This window comes from Vigna unguiculata, chromosome 9 (genome assembly GCF_037176805.1).
Source record: "Vigna unguiculata cultivar grain cowpea cultivar isolate G323 ecotype 2 chromosome 9, ASM3717680v1, whole genome shotgun sequence".
In the NCBI taxonomy this organism is placed as follows: Eukaryota; Viridiplantae; Streptophyta; class Magnoliopsida; order Fabales; family Fabaceae; genus Vigna; species Vigna unguiculata.
In genome coordinates, this window is record NC_140800.1 from 39023339 (window position 1) to 39042780 (window position 19442).

Here is a 19442-nt window from a genome sequence, read left to right on the forward strand (position 1 = left end):
CAATTAAAATTGTAATAATAGGAAAATTCATTCCACGCAAATAAGTTAGAAGAATTTGATAATGTTTTAACTCATCTAGAATCATAAAGGCCTAAGAATTAATGGAGAGTTTCAGGGGCAACCTTTAATATCCAAAGTTAACACATGAAAGATTGATATCCATCAACGAATGCTAAAATTGAGTGATAATTGTCAACAAATATCTTTCCATCAAAAAAGAGTTGGTAAGATTTGTGATTTTAGCATTGAAGAAACCTATAAATGCAAATCATGAAAACAAAGATATTCCACCCTATAACAGAGCAACAAGAACTATCAGTTTCCGTTTCCTGTATGGTTCTCGTCAGCAACATCACTAGGAAGGTCAAGGCCATATGGAATTTTGCCAGAATAGTTGGTTGATGATTCATCTGAACCAATCATACTGCAAAATGGAAAATGAGATTCTTACGTGAATTTTCTGTAAAAAGCCAAATTGTAAGTTATTCTGCAAACAAAATGCTCACCCTTTATCAACCACAACCATTGAACGTAGCTCACAATTAGCAAAGCTGTATGTACAAAAGAGACACCCAACATCAACTAATTAGCACCATGAAAGTTTGATACAACTAAGGCTCCAAGAAAACTATTTGCTAAAAAGTTATATATTCTCTTAAAGATTGGCATTTGAAAAATTCAGAGATGGGTTTCTCAAACAGATTTTTGTACAAACTAGTTTCCAGCTTCAATTTTAAGGGGAACATCAAATAAAAGATTAAAACAACGAGTATGAATATCCCTCAAGTGTAATTTCTTTGTCTTCCGCTTTTTATTTTCGAAGTTTTTTTTTTTTTTTGTCAGAAGTGAATATCATTACCAAATAAACATCATTCAGAGAACTCACCTAACAAAACAAAAAACTTAAAATCACTAGAGTTTATATTTAAAAAAAATAGAAGTCATTAAAACATAGAAAAACACAACAAAAATTATTTATTAGTATTCTAATCAAATATTAGTATATAAGTTTAAAATTGTAATTAAAAATATTTGAAGTCTCGATGGTATATATATCTAGCACAGTTCAACACAATTACTATGTAAAAGTATTTGTGCTTCTTAGGTTGTCGGAGAAGGACATGAATTATACACTTCTATACTCAACCAATAGAGTTGTCATGTAAATTAATGAAAACGATATACACACACTGTCTGATAAAAGTAAAACTTAAGTGGTGTTAGGATTCAAATTGGTCATTTAATACTCACCACATATCTCAACCCTATGGTGTTCATAAAAGAGACAGGCCAATATGTTTTCAGATGAATACTTACTGTGTACAGATTTCACTCTTCACTGTTGGATGACAATCATTTCCAAAAGCACTCAAGGAGTGAAACAGAAAACCGCTGTGGGTAACAACAGCTATTTCCTTTTCTTTTCTTGTCCACAGCCTGCACCAACAAGAAAATACTCAAAAAAAATCAAATTTCCAGTTGAAAGCATGTGCTTCAGATGTCATGCAACAACAGCACACTTAAGTGCAACATGGCCAAAATGTCAACACAGTCCAGCCAATTAAAAATTTCAGTTTAGACCTCAATTCTAGTAATATAAGAACATTTAAATTCAATACAATCAAGGTTATTTTTCTCTTTAGCTCTCCCTGCCTGTCTTCAATAAGACTGCTCTTGTTGAATATGAATACTCATTGATGTGAAATATAAATTGTTTAATCACACTGACCATTCCAAAAATTTAAGTCCCCTGGCAGCAACTTCTTCATTCTTCTCTCTTATGTCAGGTTTCCACAGAATGTCTTCATCATTTTCTATCTGACGTAATTTACACGCAGGAATCCCATCAAATTAAACTTGATTATATTCTAGCAACTATGGATCCGAACAAACTGTCGTAGCTCTAGCCCATACATGAGCTTATCATAACAGATTACCTACCAATGAAAAATCAATTGCTGGAAACATATTTCGGTAGTCAGTGATGCTTCTTCTCTTATCACAAGGATGCACCCCCTGAATTTCCCAGAATAAAAAATAGATGATGAAGACAATTGTTGAAATTAAATGCCAAATGACATTAACAACAGCAACGAAGGGGTAAACACAATTATTGCTCAATTTTAAAATTTTGGCTGCTCATCATAATCCAATCTAGTCACTAGCTAGTGGCTATAAGACCAGTAACTTCTATGCCAAATATCCAATCAGATTCATTTTAAAATTACACAGTCAAAACATAAATCAATGTAGAGGAGCCAACAACCCAACACACATCTCATGCATGAATAAACAAACTTACTGTTAAAAAATGGATTTAAGCCTAACTTAACCCTACAAAACCCGTGTGTAAGATGAGGTTTGCACCCACATATATACTCTAATTGACCTAAGTGGGACTTACAACACACTCTCTCACGCCAAGGTATATACATCTTAAGCGTAGGACTTGACATTAATGAGTGTTCCGCTAGTGGCCGAATAACAAGTGGAACAATATGTCCAACAAACAATAAATTTTACTAGGATAGGCTCTAACTTGGCTTTGATACCATATTAAGAAGTTAACTTTAAGCCTAACTCAACCCCACAAAATCGGATTATAAGGTGAGGTATCCTAGAGAAATTTGTTGTTTGTTGGACATATTGTTCCACCCACTATCGGACCACTATTGGGCCATCCATTAATGTCCCACGCTCGAGATGTATATACTTCAGCATAAGAGGGTGTGTTGAAAGATCCTACATTGACTAAAGATAGGACAATTCAAAGTATATAAGTGAGTGCAAACCTCCCCTTACAAATCGGTTTTATGGATTGAATTAGGTTTAAAATCAACTTCTTAACCCTTACTATCAAAAAAGAATTGGGAAATTGGTTAAAATAAAACAAAAGAGCCAAAGTTGGAACAGGAAAGTACACCGTACAGAAGCTGTTCAAGAAGTTGACATATTTGTATTTTATTCAATAACCAAACAAACATGAAACAGCTAACAAACAATAAGACCTGGCATCAGTTTCCTAAATAAGCAAGGAAACAAGTTCCAGAAGGGTAATGGACACGGCAAACATGTAATTTCAGTAATTCATCAGGTACTTCCTAATTACTGGTTCTGTATCCTCTTGAAGCTTGGGAGAAAATAAGTAAGATATAGTAACTAACAAAATGTTGAAAGCAAACAAAGGTACAAGTGATTTTTTGCCCAAACTCTCAAATCCCAAAGTTACAAAACTGTCATCATCATTACATACCAAGTGTTCTCGGCAAAGCTCCACTGCTAAAAATGGTGGAGCATTGAGACTGGAAATTGCAGGCCGATCACTGTCTCCCACACCGGCGTTCATTAGTGGAGGTACACTAGTCTCATCGGTACATGCTTCACCACCAAAAACTCCCACTGCTGTTTGCATGGTCCTGCAATGCCATGATTAGCAATAAACATAGGATAATCACTACACCTTAAAATTTTGTATGTTTAATAATACGCAAAAACATTTCTTCAGTGAAAATGCCAGTACAACTTCACTTGACTACATTTAAATAATTTTCATGCGATACTAAAAGGACACTCCAAATCAAGATACCACATAATAAATATAAAACTGGAATAAACTGTTCACAAATGTTTCCAGTTTTTCCAGCTTTCTCGGAATAAAAAATAAATTAGAAGCCATTTTGCTAATACGCATAGTGCCCTCATATTTGAAAAACACTACAATAATTAGATGTTAGAGATATAAGAAACTGATACAGACACAGGTACACCCATATATATACATATATACACAAATAATAGAACAGATTAACTGACATTGTATCATTCAAAGATTAAAGTTGACATTGGACATTCTATTAATAAACTTGTGCTCCGTAGGATTTCGACCAAGAGTTATATTTCGTTGAAACTTCACAGCTGCATCATATCTTCATCAATCAGTAAAACATTATAATTTTAAAATATCATATCCAATTTGGTTATTTTATACATGATTATCTGAGTCTAGACTAATTTGTAAACATGTTTGCATGCACCCTATTATTTTCAAGATGTTTTCTTTACTCACATGTCACATCATCTACAAGTATCCTTATCAGGCTATCTGGTATATTTCAAGAAATCTTGAAGACCTTGGTGAGAACCAAAAACGATCTTAACATGAGAGAGTAAAATGGGTATTAAATATTGACAAAAAGTCTTAAGAATAATTTTAAATTACAATGTGGATATACCTTAATAAGGGAGAAACAATAACTAGTTCAATTGTTTTGGAAAGACCGCTAGCCTTAACATGTCCTCTCAGATTTTCAACCTGTCATGGAGCCACAAGTATTACACATGACGTTAAAATTACAAAATATTGGTGAGATGATCACAAGGAGAAAAAATTACAAATATGAAATTATAATTAACACATTATCTCGTGATAAATTATGAGGAAGAGATTATAATGATGTCAAAACATAACAGTTAACTCAAGTACCAATCCCTATAGGAAAGCCTAGAACTATATTTTTTTTATAGTGCAAAAATGCATCAAGATTTGTCCTAAAATAACACCAGTTGATTAACAATTACCTGTTTCCAGCCGAGAGGGGTCAGGCTTGCATCAAAAAGATCATAAGACTTGTACGCTTCAAAGTTCTTTTCACCTTCTACATTGTGAAATCCTTGGGCATGTCTAACCTGAATACAAGATTGGAGAAGACCGTAATACACTTAAACATAAACAAATGATCTTTTCAACACCAGAACACAGCACAAAAGGAAGAGTAGGTAAGAAGAGAATGAAGTTTTATTTTCATACTTTCACATCAATGATCTATAGCACAAAAATAGAAATGGAATAATAGCATTCCATTCCTAAAAGTACAAAATATTAGGGATCCATATAATCCTAATTTGCTCTCCCCTTAATTCTAGGAATTTATTTCCAATCATAATATGAATTTAACGCCCGAATTTCAACCTTCCTAATTTATTGATACTTCTCCTTAAGTTGTAGAAAATATATCAATCATACCCAATTTCCTAGCTCCTAGTTCAAAAGCCTACCTCAAAAGCCCTTCGGTCACAATATCTGCTATCTGTTGTGCAGCTGGAACAATATCTCCACTTGTTCCATTCGATCATGTAGAATAGGATTGTGAACAATGTTGATTGTTGTCTTGTTATCACAATACAACTTCATGGAAAAATAAACAGGCTTCCAAGTTCTTCTAAGACTCGAGCCACAAAACTTCACAGATTTCTTGAGTTATTGATCTAAATTCATACTCAACAATACTTCTAGCAATAGAACTTTGCTTATTGCTCCTCCATGTAACCAAATTACCCACAGAAATGTGCAATATCCAAATGTAGACCCCTAATCTATAATTGATCATAACCAATCAACACTAGTATACAACTTGTCATTTCTTGGTTTTCCTTTCAGATAGCAAAGAATTTTATAACTTGCTTCAAGATATAACTCACAAGAGCAATTCAAAAATTGAGTTACCATGCTCACAACAAAAACATTGTCTGAATGGGTGTGTAATAAGTAAATTAATTTCCCAACAAGCCTTTTGTATCTCAATGTGCCAACTGGCACAACCATATGTGACTTCTCTAAGCATAGCATCGACCACTATAGGTGTATATGAAGGCTTAGATCCTCTATTTCTCATTTTCTATCAAGAGATCAAGAATGTATTTTTGTTTGTGATACTATGATACCCTTCTTTTATATTGAGACTTCCATTTGGAGAAGTTGTTCTAAATCTTTGGCTAGCCTTTGTTTCAATATGCTCATATCTTCAAAATCATCCATACTTACAATTGTTCCATCTATATAGACAATCATACCCTTGTCCTTTAACAACTTTATGAATCTTTCTAACAATGCCGTTGGGGAGATGTCTTATGTCTGTATAATAACCGATTTTGTTTGCATACCTTTGTTCCAAGCATCTCGAGAAAATAGGTGGAGGCTACATATACCCTTCTTCTCCCAATTCTCCATTCAAGAAGGTGTTCTTTACACCAGGCACGAAGTAGACAAATTATTACAAGAGATACATACTTTGAAAGACCAAGGATGTTTTGTAAAATACCTAATACCTTTCCTAACAGCTATGAGAAGATGGAGTAGAGTTTACACAAAAATACTTGAATCATCAAGAGATACATACTCGTGCCTGGTGTAAAGTATGTATCTCTTGTAATAATTTGTCTACTTCGTGCCTGGTGTAAAGAAGGTGTTCTTTACACCAGGCACGAAGTAGACAAATTATTACAAGAGATACATACTTTGAAAGACCAAGGATGTTTTGTAAAATACCTAATACCTTTCCTAACAGCAATGAGAAGATGGAGTAGAGTTTACACAAAAATACTTGAATCATCAATCTTAGGAACTTCTAAAGGATCATCAAAAACTTCATGATCCAACATTTGCATAAACTCTTTGCAATGTTGTTGAATGGAGCCTATCTTTTCTTATGCTTGAATATCCCAAGTAAACAAGACCTCTATATTGTTTCAAACATTTGTGTAGTTTCGGCATTTTCATTTTAAGATGGCATTTGAGAATTACACAATTCAGCAATTTTCACAATTAAATTATTTGGTTTCATTGATTCTGGTGATTCTTGAGATGGGATATCATTATGAAACCCGAGTTAAATCAAAACCATCTTCAGTGGTATCACGCAAACCTTGTCATTTGAACCCTCTCATTGGTCATCATAAAATAAATCCAACCCCTCCTAAAACAATCATTATGGCATTATAATAGGTTGTTATATTGTGCTCACCGTGTTGCATCTTCCACATACAACATGTAAATTCAAATAAATGTGAATGGCTATCCATAACAAAACAGATTTCCTTGATGACTTCCCAATCATGAGAGGTTGTGGCAAGAAAACTATTGGAAAGTCTACATCAACTAAATATAAAATCAAATATACTATACAAGTAGGTGCAAACTTCACTTTATAAACCAGTTTTATTATGATAGTATCAGAGTCAGTGCTAGTCAAGTTTGTCAAGTCTTGTGTCACCTGCTATTAGGTCCTCTCTAGTCTCACTCAAAAAGTTCAGTCTTGAGAAAAGAGAATGTAGAAAAGAGAAGATGTTGAAGAGCTCACATCAACTAAAGATAAGGTCAAATCATAATATATAAGTGACTGTAAATATCACTATATAAGTTGGTTTTGTGAAGTTGAAGTAGGTTTAGATTCCACTATTTTAAGAAAAAAACAAACAATTTTCCTGCTGCTAGATCCATGGAGTTGATCAAGTAGGCAATGACTATGAATTATTCAAAGCATCGTTGCTTGTATTTTGGATTCATAGCTGCTGGTGGATGCACCTCCCCACTCAAATAGCCAAGTTTCTTTCACCTTATCATCAACCACCAAATGTAAAGTTTGGTTTTTTATATTCAGTTGATGACTGGTAATTTGAAGAGTTCTTAGAAAGAAATTTTGTTGTTGGTCGATGATGCTCATTATCCAAGTCCACCAAACCACTGCCCTGCCACTATTCGGATGGAATGAACTGGGGCTCAACTAGGCAACCTAATTGTTTAAGGATGGGAGCCCTAAAGCTCTAGATACCATGTAGGTAAGAAGAGAGTGAAGTATTACTCCCATACTTTCAAGTCAATAACCTACAAGATATAAATAGAAAAGGAATAATACTAGCGTACTCCTAAAAAACAACATATCATGAATTGATTTAATCCTGAATTATTCTCCCCTTAATTCTAGGATTTATATCCTATCATAATCTGAATTGAACCTCCAAATTTCAACTTTCCAAAAATCACTAAGAGGAAGGAACACCCTAAAATATGTAGTTAGTGAAATTTGACTCACATTAGCTAAATGTTAAGCACTTCCAACTATTCCTACTTTCAAACAACATAGCATATTTTAAAATTTCAATGAGAAACAGATAGGTAGATAATAACAGTGAGTGCAACGTGCACCCTCCGACCCTATTTTATTGGACCCTTTCAACTAATTCACACCCTTTGAGAAAATTAGTTCAATTAGTTAAAAAACAATAAATTTGCCAACAAGTCGTGTTGTTGTTCCAAAATTACTCTTATCATATATTTAAAGCTAAAGCAGTTTAATGGAACTTCGTTATTCGTGAAGAGATAACAAATGTTCTGGGAAGGGACATATAAACGGGGAGTAAAGGAAGTATCTCGATTTAGTTAAACTTTGGGATTCATTTCACACACAATGAAAAATAAACTGATTACATAGGGCAAAACAACTTCTAACCAAAAAACTGTTGAAGGGTAAAGTTGCAACGAACCAGGTGAAGAGTTTTACAGCGGTGCAATGGGTAAAGAATTTGACCAGCAGCAGTATCCATATCTGCGTGACATTGAAGAAAAGCCAAAAATAACATGTAACTGATGAAGTTATCATTTATCACTAAAGCAGATCTGCTTTCTGGTTCAGCTTAAAAGGAATGAATCGTAAGGCTTCCGACAACATCTTGTCCTCTTGAACAAGACAGGAACAGCTCCATAAATAGGCAAAAATGCTTAAAAGAATTTGCTCCTAAAAAAATTACATTACATTAAACATAAATCCACAAAAGAAGGTTCGTACATTCGCAACAGAGAACGGTGCACAACCAAGCTTACGCTCCAAGCCTCGTGGAACGTGGAACATACCACAGTCTCAACCAAAAGCGAGTTCAAATTCGATTTATTATTACTAACGAAAAGGAACAAATCAAATGGAATTGAAGAAAATTGAAAGGGCGTTAATCGTCACGTAGAAAAACTGCGTCGAATCTATGTAGCGGAAAACGAAAATTTGCTGAGTAGATTGGATGGTCGGAAATTGAGGTGATGAAATTTTAGCAAAAGGAGCTGGAGAAAAATAGTATGGGGGAAAGAGAAGAGTACCTGAGGGATAAGAGAAACAAAGGAACGGAGAAGAAGGTTGAGATGCGCAACGACGCTTGGAAATGGAACCGGGGACAAAACTGGAATTCGATAAAATAGGATTAGAAGAGATGAGCATGGTGTTGGTCTATTAAGAGAAAAATATTGTGTGACAGTGAGAAATTTGCGAGTTGTGATAGAAAATTATATATATAATATAATGATTATTTTTTCAATAATTAATTAAATGATAAAAAAATAAAATAATTTAAAATATGTAAAATTTTATATAAGTAAATTAAAAAATTATGCAACAGTTACTTTTAAAAAATGTTTTAACACGTTTTTTTTAATTCCTCTGGTAAAATTTATTAGCAATGTGTGAATGGTGTGAATCATTGCATTGCTTGCAGAAATAAAAATGCATGAGATTGGACCATTTAACACCTCTCTCCACAGCATTCTCTCATTTGGTCAAAGAGAAACATTGGTCATGGCGGCACAAGAATCAATTTTTGTTTCCAAGGTGTAATTGCGTCAATTTGTCACACCCACACAGTAATTTCACGTGCTCAACTTGTGTTGTGCGTAAGGACAAGAGGTAATACAAATACGTTTATTAAATTAATCTTATAAAATCAATTTTAAAATAAACGTAAAGATTTTAAAATAAAATTCACGTTTGTTTATATATAGAAAATGTTAAATTTTTAACATAAATAATTATACTTATATAATATATATATATATATATAAATGAATTTCAAAAAATACTGTAATAAAATGAGTTTGGCTAACTAAGATCTATGTTAAATTTTAATTTGATCCAGGGATGTTCTGATTAAAGTGAATTAAATGATAATTAAAATGGTAAGGAAATTAGTACTATTACTCTTTATCACTAGTGAAATTTTTAGTTTGTATTGTAAATTTAAGAGTTAAATATATTTTTTTCTTTAAATTTTAGTGAATTTTTGAATTAATCCATCTTCGAAATTTTATATCAATTTAGTCTTTTATCTTTAAAAATACGTAGAGTTAGTCTTTCTTACCAAATTTTGTTAAATTTATTCAATATTTTAAACGCATTTTATGATAATATTTTAAGTTAATATTGAAGTAAGAATGTATTAAACGGTGTAAATAATTCTATTATTATCATTAAATGCGCTTGAAACGTCATATAAACTTAACAAAATCTTGTTAAAATGACTAAATTAATACATTTTTAAAGATGAATTACTAAATTGATCAAAAATGTTGAAGATGAACTAATTTTAAATTTTAGTGAAACTTGAGGGACCAAAAATATTTAACCCTAACTTTAGAAAGTTGAAAGTTGTCATGTGAATTAAATAATTTGAAAAGCTAAATAGTTCAAAATTATTATTTTAGAAGAAAACTAAAATTAAAACTTTTGATTTTATTGTGTAATGTATATTAAAATAATGAATTTTGAAAATTAAACAAATTTAATTGGACTAGCAAGTTAGTGATTAGGTGAGTGAGTTAAAAAACAATTAGTGGGGATGAGATGTGCTTTATCTATTCGGATCTTTTTTCTTTGTTATTGAATCCAAATCAGTGTAAGGTTGGGCTGTTCTTTGAACCGAGATAATTCGACGTACATTTCTTCCTGCACCCCTACAAAGTTTTTCCTACAGTCCCATAATTTGTTCTACTTTATGTTGCGTTAAATTTTATATTTTAAAACGTACATTTTAGAATATATTTATATCATGAATTGTACAAGTCATAATAATATATTATTTATTTCATATTTTAGAATGTATAATTTAAAGTACAATGTATTTCAAAATGTATAAAATTTATGGGGATGGAAGTTGAAAATGTGGAGGTTAGGAAGAAATAGCCATGCACCAAAATCGGATCAAAATTGCATATATGAGAACTAGTGCAAGATCTAACGGCTAGAAAGAGACCCTTCATTGATGGAAACAAGAAAATGATCATGGGCTTCTTGGTACTATTGTGGACTTCAAGTTTTTCTTTAAAAACTGCAACTAAAGCCCGGTTCTATATATATATATATATATATATATATATATATATATATATATAATTAAATGGACAGAAGTTTTTTAACTTGACCAGACTCTATATCAAACAAACAAAAGATTTTGACCCCTTCAAGTTTTAAAAAAATAATAAAATCAAATAAATTTAAATAAAATATAAGTCGATGTAGTGCTTTTATTTAATTTTTAGTTAATATAATATATTTAAATAAAAGGAAGAACTAAATATCACTTTATTAAACATATAAAAAAGTGATTCTCACTTAGCATAACGTAATTAAGATAAAAAATATGTTTTTAAAAACTAAAAGATGTAAATGTCATTTTATTAACAATATAATACGTGAACTTTTGTTTTAAAATTATAATGAATATGAGCTGACTTGGGAAAGGTAAGTGTATATTTTTCTTAATTGTTTTTAAATATCATACATGTCCCCCCTCTTCCAGGTCCATCACAAGGGAAATGAAAACCTAGATTTGCTTTATCCGGTATCAATCGTGAACTACGAGCAAATAGAACACCCTTTAAGAGTATCAATATTGTTACATGAATTGTAAATGCATGAATATGATGGACCAAAAAATCCGCAGTTCCTAAAGGAATAGGTAACAAAGCAACTTTACCGCCCACTGCTACTAAATTTTCACCTCCCCAAGTCAAACTGGTACTTGTTGCTGCACCTGGGACTGTTGTGCCAGGTGCTAAAGTGTGGGTATTTTGTATCCATTGAGCAAAGATCGGCTGTAATTGTATAACAGTATCTGAAAACATATCTTGAGGGCGCCCTAATGCGCTCATGGTATCATTATGAATATACAAACCAAAACTGTGAAAACCTAAAAAGATACATACCCAGTTAAGATGTGATATGATTGAATCACGATGTCTAAGGACACGATCTAATAGATCGTTGTATCGAATAATCGGATCATAATCTCTTACCATAAAAATCGCTGCATGCGCAGCAGCACCGATTATGAGAAATCCACCAATCCACATCACATTATACTTTAGATATAGTAATTTGAATAATTTTTTTTATAAAATGAATTAAATGTTGTCAGGTAATAGAGTCATAAAATGACGTAAATGAGTATATAATTTTAAATTTTACTCTATAGATATAAATACAATTCGACAATTTTTACTTTAGAATAGGAACGGTTACATATATTTTTATTTAGAAAAATGTTTTTTTAAGTCAAATTATTGTATACTAAAAGTGTTTGGTTTTTGATACTCTAATCTTTTAAAAAAAACGGTGAGGTGATGGATTCAAATCCTAATTCGTATATTTTTTAGAGATTTGATTTAAGATAAATAATATTTACTTTTAAAATATATAATTAAATTTAAAATAGTTATTAAATAAAATAAGGGTTAAAAACAAAAAAGTTTTTGGGGTGTATAAAATAACGGTTAAAATTAAACTATTTATAAAATAATAAATAAAATTAAAAAAATAAGTGTATAAAATAACAGTTAAAATTAAACTATTTATAAAATAATTAATTTTAAAATAATAAATAAAATTGAAAAAATAAGTGTTTTAAAATAATTACTAAAGACAAAATAAGTGTTTAAAATAATAAAAGTAAACTATTAATAAAAAATAATTTTTAAAATAATAATAAAAAATAAAATTGAACAAACGAAACATAGAAAGAAAAGAGAAAATCCTAATTATATATTGTGATAGACGAAGACTCCTTGATAGAATAATCATCTAAATAACTTTTTCTTTAATAGAACGGAGATGAAAACTATGAGAGTATAATCACCTATTTCAAACTTGTCATGCTATATATATAAATTAAGTTAGTTATACACATGTTTAGGTGAATGTAGTAAAACCTGAAAATGGATAGTAAAACTTTAAACTCGCATTTTTCAAATTTCACCTCATTTGCGTGGATGGAAGATGAAGACTTTCTAAGCTTTTCCATTTATCTTGCCTAAACAAATAAGATTAATCTCAAATTCGCTTAATATAAGTATGATTTAATTACTCGTAAGGTATCCAGTTTGGGCCAAGGGTGTCAATTTGGTACCCGGCGAAAAAAAGGTTTCAATTTGATACCCAAGTTATTTTAAGTGCATTAATCAGGTACATTTTCATTGACGCCGTTAGAGTCATTAACGTTGACGAGTGAACAGGGTCTGTTGACACAAATATTTGACACGTGTATTGGCACTTATTTCTGACGTGGTATTTTCAAAATAAGTAATAAATGAATTTGCGTTTGAATTAAAAAAACAAAAGCATTCAAAGCTGTTAAGTTTGGAAAGACGAAAATGTGAGTGAGAAGTGAGAAGGAGTGGAGGAAGAAGCGATCAGGGTTTCTGCAAAATCGAAGGGCGAATTGATCGGAGAAGGTGAAATCTTCGGAGAAGGTGAAATCGTTCGGAGCAGGCGATCAAAGGTACGTTTTTTTGAGACCCCTGTTCTTCATTCTCATCAGGGCATGGATTTAGGGTTTTTTATGCGAATGCGTTTGCTTTGAAATTGGTGTGTTGGTATGCTTTAGTGTGTTGTTTTTATACGCTTTTGTCGGTTGAATGTGCTTTTTCAGTAATGCGGTTGGGTGTGTATTTGTTTATTCGATTTTGTGGTCCACCGTTTGTGTGAAAGTGACGGTGTTTGTCGGTGTTTCAGTAATGTGGTCCCCCATTTTAAATTGTATGTCGGTGTGTATGTGGTATTGACTGTAAATTTGGTATTATTGTTTGGGCAATTTTATAGATTACAGATGGACGACCACTTTGAAGTTGTTTTCCACCATGGGGGAAAATTTATAAATGATGGGTCACTAAAATACGTGGGTGAGAGCAATACCCTGACATGTGACCCAGATAGGTGGAGCTACTTCGAAATAATGTCCATTCTGAAGGAAATGGGGTATGTGAACGTCAAAGAGATGTGGTATTCAGTGGGCGGAGGTTCGATGTTGGATGGAAGGTTAGAGTTGCTAAGTGATGATAAAGGGGCATGCCATATGGTTAATATTGTCATACTCAATGGCCAAGTGCATCTTTTTGTTGTACACATGGTATCTGAACCTCAGATAGTTCATTTGTTGGAGTATGGTGGTAATGAGGTTGCAGCTGATGAAGGAGTTGATGTGGAAGATGCTGTAGAGGTAGGAGAAGACTGTGGAGTTGGAGCTGCTGCAATGGTAGGAGACGATGGTGGAGTTGGAGCTGCTGCAGAGGTAGGAGAAGTTGTTGGAGTTGGACCTTCTGCAGAGGTAGATGGTGGTGTTGGGATTGGATCTGCTCTAGTAGTTAATGTGGATGTTGGGATAGGAGGTGGTGCAGTTGTTGGAGAGGATGGTGGAATTGGAGCTGCTGCAGAGGTGGGAGAGGATGATGGTAGAATTAGAGCTGCTACAGAGGTGGGAGAGGATGATGGTGGCGTAGAGGTTGATGGTGGCGCAGAGGTTGATGGTGGTGCAGAGGTGTCCGAGGAGGAATCATATGAGGGCAGTAGTGCAAGCGATGAAGATTTTGATGTTCATAGTTGGAATGAATCTTCGGAGGAGTTATCTGCTGCTGAAGGAGATGATGGTCTGTTTGATGTACCTATTGGAGGAGATGATGCATCTGAAGATGAACTTTTTAAAGTCAGAATTAAAGAAGGTAATGTTGGTGGAGTGAGAGGGTCATCATCCCAAAAGCCCAACCTTAAACATGTGGACCAAAGAGGATTCTCTGATACAGAATGGCAATCTGAAACATTAGATAGTGATACAAGTGATGAAGATAGAGATAGATATGGGAGTTTTAATATATTTTCTCAACCAAAAAATATGGAGGACTATAACTGGGAGGTTGGGACTTACTTCACTGAAAAGGAACACTTTACTGATGCAATTAGGACTTATGGGGTGCACAGTGGGAGGAAGCTGAAAATATTTAGAAATGACAAAAGAAGAATTTGTGTTAAGTGTTTAGGTGCGAAGGGTAAGTGCAAGTGGTATGCCTACTGTGCTTACAAGGATGCCCAAAGCACTTGGCAATTGAGGAAAATAATTAACAACCATACTTGTAGTCGTGAATTCAATGTGAGGCTAATGACTTCTAAATGGTTGAGTGGACGGTTGGAGAAGACAATAAGAGAGAATCCAGGTGTGAAATTGACTGCCTTGAAAAATAAGATTGGAAGGAAGTGGAATATAGGTGTGTCTAGGTCTATGACCTTCAGGGCAAGGACAATGGCATATACAAACATAGATGGATCATTTAAGGAATAATATAAACGCATTTATGATTATGCAAATGAACTATTAAGGTCCAATTCGGGGTCAACTCTGAAAGTTCATGTTGAAGAGAATGAAGGGAACCCAATATTCAAAAGACTTTATGTCTGTCTGAAGGCCTGCAAAGACAACTTTGTCTCTTGTAGGCCTATAATTGGTGTAGATAGTTGTTTTTTGAAAGGCAAATATGGTGGTGAGTTGTTGACAGCTGTAGGAAGAGATGGAAATGACCAGATGCTCCCTTTGGCATACGCAGTAGTTGAGGTTGAAAATAAGGAGACATGGAATTGGTTTTTGGATTTATTGATTGAAGACCTTGGTGGGCCTGAACTTTGCTGCACTTATACATTTATTTCAGATCAACAAAAAGTAAGTTTATTGACCATTTTCTGTCACTTTTCAGATTTTTATGCAACTGCTATTCTATTAATACTGCTATACTTTACATTACTTTGACATGGACTGCTCCTAGCATTGCAAGAATTGTTACCTGGTGTGGACCAAAGGTTTTGCGTGAGGCACATCTATTCTAATTTCAGGAAGAAATTTCCTGAAAAAAATCTGAAGTTGTTGTTATGGAAAGCAGCCTACTGCACACATCCCCAAGCATGGGAGGCAGTCATGAGGGAAATTAAAGAAGTTAATGTAGACGCATTCAAACACTTGTTAGCCATCCCACCAAGGTATGTTGTACTAATTCCTGCAGTACATTGTATATATTGTGAACTGTTTTTGAAGTCAATTTTTTTATCAATGTAGGTTTTGGTCTAGGTCCAGATTTACAGCCACACCTGCATGTGATACACTGGTGAATAATATGTCTGAGGGGTTTAATAGTACAATTCTGGATGCAAGGAGCAAACCAATAATCAGTATGATGGAAGAAATTCGGATTTATCTCATGAAGAGATGGACAAGCAATAGAAAAAAGATTAGTACATTTGAAGGGACAATCTGCCCACGAATTAAGAAGAGAATGGAAGAGGAGGCAAAGAAGACTAAATATTGGCTTCCAAGGTAATACTCGTATATTACTGTGATAATGATACAATTCATTTTGAAATGTGAATTCACTTTATTTTTTTGCACTCATAATAGCTGGTCAGGACAAAGATTGTTTGAAGTGAGTCATAGGTCAATGATTGGAGAACTATTTGTGGTTGACATTGACAAACAAGAATGCAGCTGTAGAAAGTGGACCATAACAACAATCCCATGCTGCCATGTGCTGACTGCTATTAGATTTTTAAATCTGAATGCTGAAGACTTCCTTCCACACTGGTTTCTTGCATCTACCTATGAAGAGACATATTTGTCACTCATATACCCTGTCAACGGACCTCATCTATGGGAGATGACTGCTGCGACTGATGTTTTGCCTCCAACAAAGAAGGTCCTGCCAGGAAGACCGAAAAAGAAAAGAAGATTGGAGGCTTGGGAATTGAGGAAGGATGACACTCAACTGAGACAAGGTGGTACCCGTAAAAAATGTGGGTTATGTAGAGAAATTGGCCACAAAAGAACAAGCTGCCCACATGCTCCTCCTGCACCAGCAGAAACTGCTCCATCTGGAACACAACAAAACACACTTGCAGACCCTACGCAACCAAGTCAAAGCACTCCACAAACTGAGCATACTCAACCAAGTCAGCCTACTCCACCAACTCAATCTACTCAACCAAGTCAGACTACACAAGTCTCACAGCCACACAATGCCACTCTTCCAACACAAGCAAGTCAAACTACACAAGTCCATCAAATGCAGTCTACTACAACAGCAACCTACAGAGAAAAATTGTCTTTCAGGAGGGGCCCAATACTGAATCCGTGATGTTGTGTTTTGGAAGATCAAATTGCTGTTGTGTTTTGGAAGATCAAATTGGAAAAAACTTTTGTAATTTGCTGGTGTATTTTGTAATCTGGTGGTATATTTTGGTTTGTTTTTTGAGAAGCATTATGTATATTGAACATCCACTTGGTACGAACATCAATTACCAACTTTTAATTAAGCAGAACAGTATTCAATGAATATAATATTGGGTTATTATGCACAGGTTGTCTTATTATTACTGGATGGAAATGTTTTTGGCTTATTATGCACAGGTTGTCTTATTATTGCTGGATGAATATGGTAATCCAGTTTGTGTGCTTACATGGTGTAGTTTTTTGTGGTTTCATTACAAGGCTATATATGATTGGTGGATGAATATGATGCTCCAGTTTGTATGCTTTCCTTCCAAATATAATTCAAATAAAGTGACAGGAAAATTTACTCGAAAGATATTTTCATTCCATAATCAAAATCCATTACAATAACATAACGTAAATACAAACATTCTAACCCATGAAATTGCATCCACACCCACTGTACTCCATCCAGGTTACAACAAAATCAAAAAATTTTATTCAACTTACAAACTAATATAAAGTTCACCAGTCCCAGAAAACATATTACCTATGTTAAAAACCTAATCCTTTTTTTAGACACCATAACTGATTTTTCAAGAGCATATATTTTTCTCCTTTGTCTTCTTATGGTTGCATCTCTTTCATCCCCATTGTCTTCGTTGAACCACTTGAAATAATTGCATCCTTTAGATTCTTCATTGGCACCACTGCGCTGGTTAAAGGAAATTAAACCCACAAAAATGCTTAACACCAACAAATATTATGGAAACCAAAAATTTAAACAATAATTAATACCTTGTAGTTAGGGCACCCAAGAAATTGCTTTCCAAAATTCTTTACTGTTTTAGCAACTCTCAACGCTGCAACCTCCCCACAATAGCACATTGGGGTTCCACCCGCACTCCTATACGAAACAGTAGGGGAGGACACACTATTTTTTTGCGATGCCCACGAAGAACACGCACAACCCTCACTGCGAGACATTGAAGAATTGATTGGAAGAAGAAGACACACAACAAGGACCAACCTCTTGAGCTCTAAACCTGCAACATAATGGAGCGAAAGAAGAAGATCACACATTGACGAATTGATTGGAAGAAGAAGACAAAAATCAAGAAGCCACTTCTTAAACTCTGAACCTGCAATGGAACGGAGAGGAAGAAGAAGATGATATGGTACTATTAAGAGTTAGGGCAAATCTATACATCACCTTTCGTTATAACACCACTGCACACTGTACAATTATTTTTTTTACACGTATTCTTCTTTCAATGACACATATCCGTTATAAATTGCCACGTCACCAAGATTTTAACGCCGTTTCTGACAATCTAACGGGATGTACCTGATTGATGCACTTAAAATAACTTGGGTACCAAATTGAAATCTTTTTTTCGCCGGGTACCAAATTGACACCCCTGACCCAAACTGAGTACCTTACGAGTAATTAAACCTATAAGTATCTAACAAGCTTCAAATTATTATATATATTTTTGCATTAAATTATACAAAGTTAAACATGTTTTGCATCCTCTTGTATTATAATATGTTGGATTTTAATCAATGTAAATTTGAATATTTTTTAATCAAGACAAAAGATATTATCTAAAATAAAATCATTACATTATTATTAAACACATAATTTAATTAAATATTATAATTTATGTTACAACCTATTTACAAGTTTAATATATATGATTGTAAGGATCTTGATAGCGCTTTTCATAAAACTTCTACTTTTTTATCAAACATTTTGCTTCAACAATGTGTTTTTCTTTAGAAATTATTATCTGCCCAGAAGTTTATAATTTATTTTTAATATATAAAAGTTTCAATATCATAACTTAAATTATCAATAGTTGTAATGTAGTTTATTTTTAATATATCACAACAATTACTTATATTAGACCCTCACTCTTCCACAAACAATAATCTAATACTTTATAAGAATAATCAAATACTTTATAAGAATATGATACTTTGACAAACTTTTTTAACAATTTTTTTTTAACATATATTAATTTTTTTTTTCAAGTCATATCAAATCTTTATTTCATCCATGAGAGATAATGTTATGTGTATATTATTAAATGTTTGTCTATCAAACTTTGTTAAAATATAATTTTCGTACTTTATATTTGCATCTGGTCTAATTTAACTTTGATTTGGTTTTGTCTTTTGTATTAATTTGTAATATCGAAAATGATGGAGCTGAACAATCATACACGCATACTTCTTTTCATAACAAAAGTGAGTTGTATAATTATCGAAACTGATATTATATATCATTTATAAAGTCTTTCATCACTGAGCTATATATGTTAGTGAAG

At 33.2% G+C, this 19442-nt stretch overlaps 2 protein-coding genes across 3 annotated transcripts; one reads left to right on the top strand and one right to left on the bottom strand.

Moving 5' to 3' along the window:
- Window positions 1-152: 152 nt before the first annotated feature.
- LOC114164564 (phosphoglycerate mutase-like protein 1) lies at window positions 153-9092 on the bottom strand. 2 transcript variants are annotated; one of them, XM_028049283.2, is made up of 11 exons: window positions 8924-9042; window positions 8622-8729; window positions 8320-8381; window positions 4579-4686; window positions 4233-4312; window positions 3254-3416; window positions 1942-2016; window positions 1730-1818; window positions 1318-1437; window positions 507-551; window positions 153-424 (listed from the first exon to the last, which is right to left on the bottom strand). In XM_028049283.2, the coding sequence occupies exons 3-11, from the start codon at window positions 8377-8379 to the stop codon at window positions 316-318; spliced, it is 849 nt and encodes a 282-aa protein (XP_027905084.1). In that variant the 5' UTR covers window positions 8380-8381; window positions 8622-8729; window positions 8924-9042; the 3' UTR covers window positions 153-315. The 2 variants fall into 2 exon arrangements, with proteins under 2 accessions (XP_027905084.1, XP_027905083.1); XM_028049282.2 differs by lacking the exon at window positions 8622-8729 and having other exon boundaries at window positions 8924-9092.
- Window positions 9093-15825: 6733 nt separating this feature from the next.
- On the top strand, window positions 15826-17035 carry LOC146883965 (uncharacterized). Its single transcript, XM_085666803.1, has 3 exons — window positions 15826-15887; window positions 15964-16221; window positions 16303-17035. Exons 1-3 carry the CDS (start codon window positions 15826-15828, stop codon window positions 17033-17035), a joined length of 1053 nt encoding a protein of 350 aa, XP_085522929.1.
- The last annotated feature ends 2407 nt before the right edge of the window (window positions 17036-19442 follow it).

What these genes read in the sequence shown, in the direction of transcription:
- LOC114164564 (XM_028049282.2), bottom strand. Translation starts at nt 9,041, where the DNA reads ATGCTCATCTCTTCTAATCCTATTTTATCGAATTCCAGTTTTGTCCCC. An exon ending in AGCTTTGCCGAGAACACTTG is followed by an intron (nt 2,017 to 3,253) that starts GTATGTAATGAT and finishes TGGGAAATTCAG; the next exon opens with GGGGTGCATCCTTGTGATAA. An exon ending in CAGCAATTGATTTTTCATTG is followed by an intron (nt 1,819 to 1,941) that starts GTAGGTAATCTG and finishes AAATTACGTCAG; the next exon opens with ATAGAAAATGATGAAGACAT.
- LOC146883965 (XM_085666803.1), top strand. Translation starts at nt 15,826, where the DNA reads ATGAGGGAAATTAAAGAAGTTAATGTAGACGCATTCAAACACTTGTTA. An exon ending in TTGTTAGCCATCCCACCAAG is followed by an intron (nt 15,888 to 15,963) that starts GTATGTTGTACT and finishes TTATCAATGTAG; the next exon opens with GTTTTGGTCTAGGTCCAGAT. An exon ending in ACTAAATATTGGCTTCCAAG is followed by an intron (nt 16,222 to 16,302) that starts GTAATACTCGTA and finishes CACTCATAATAG; the next exon opens with CTGGTCAGGACAAAGATTGT.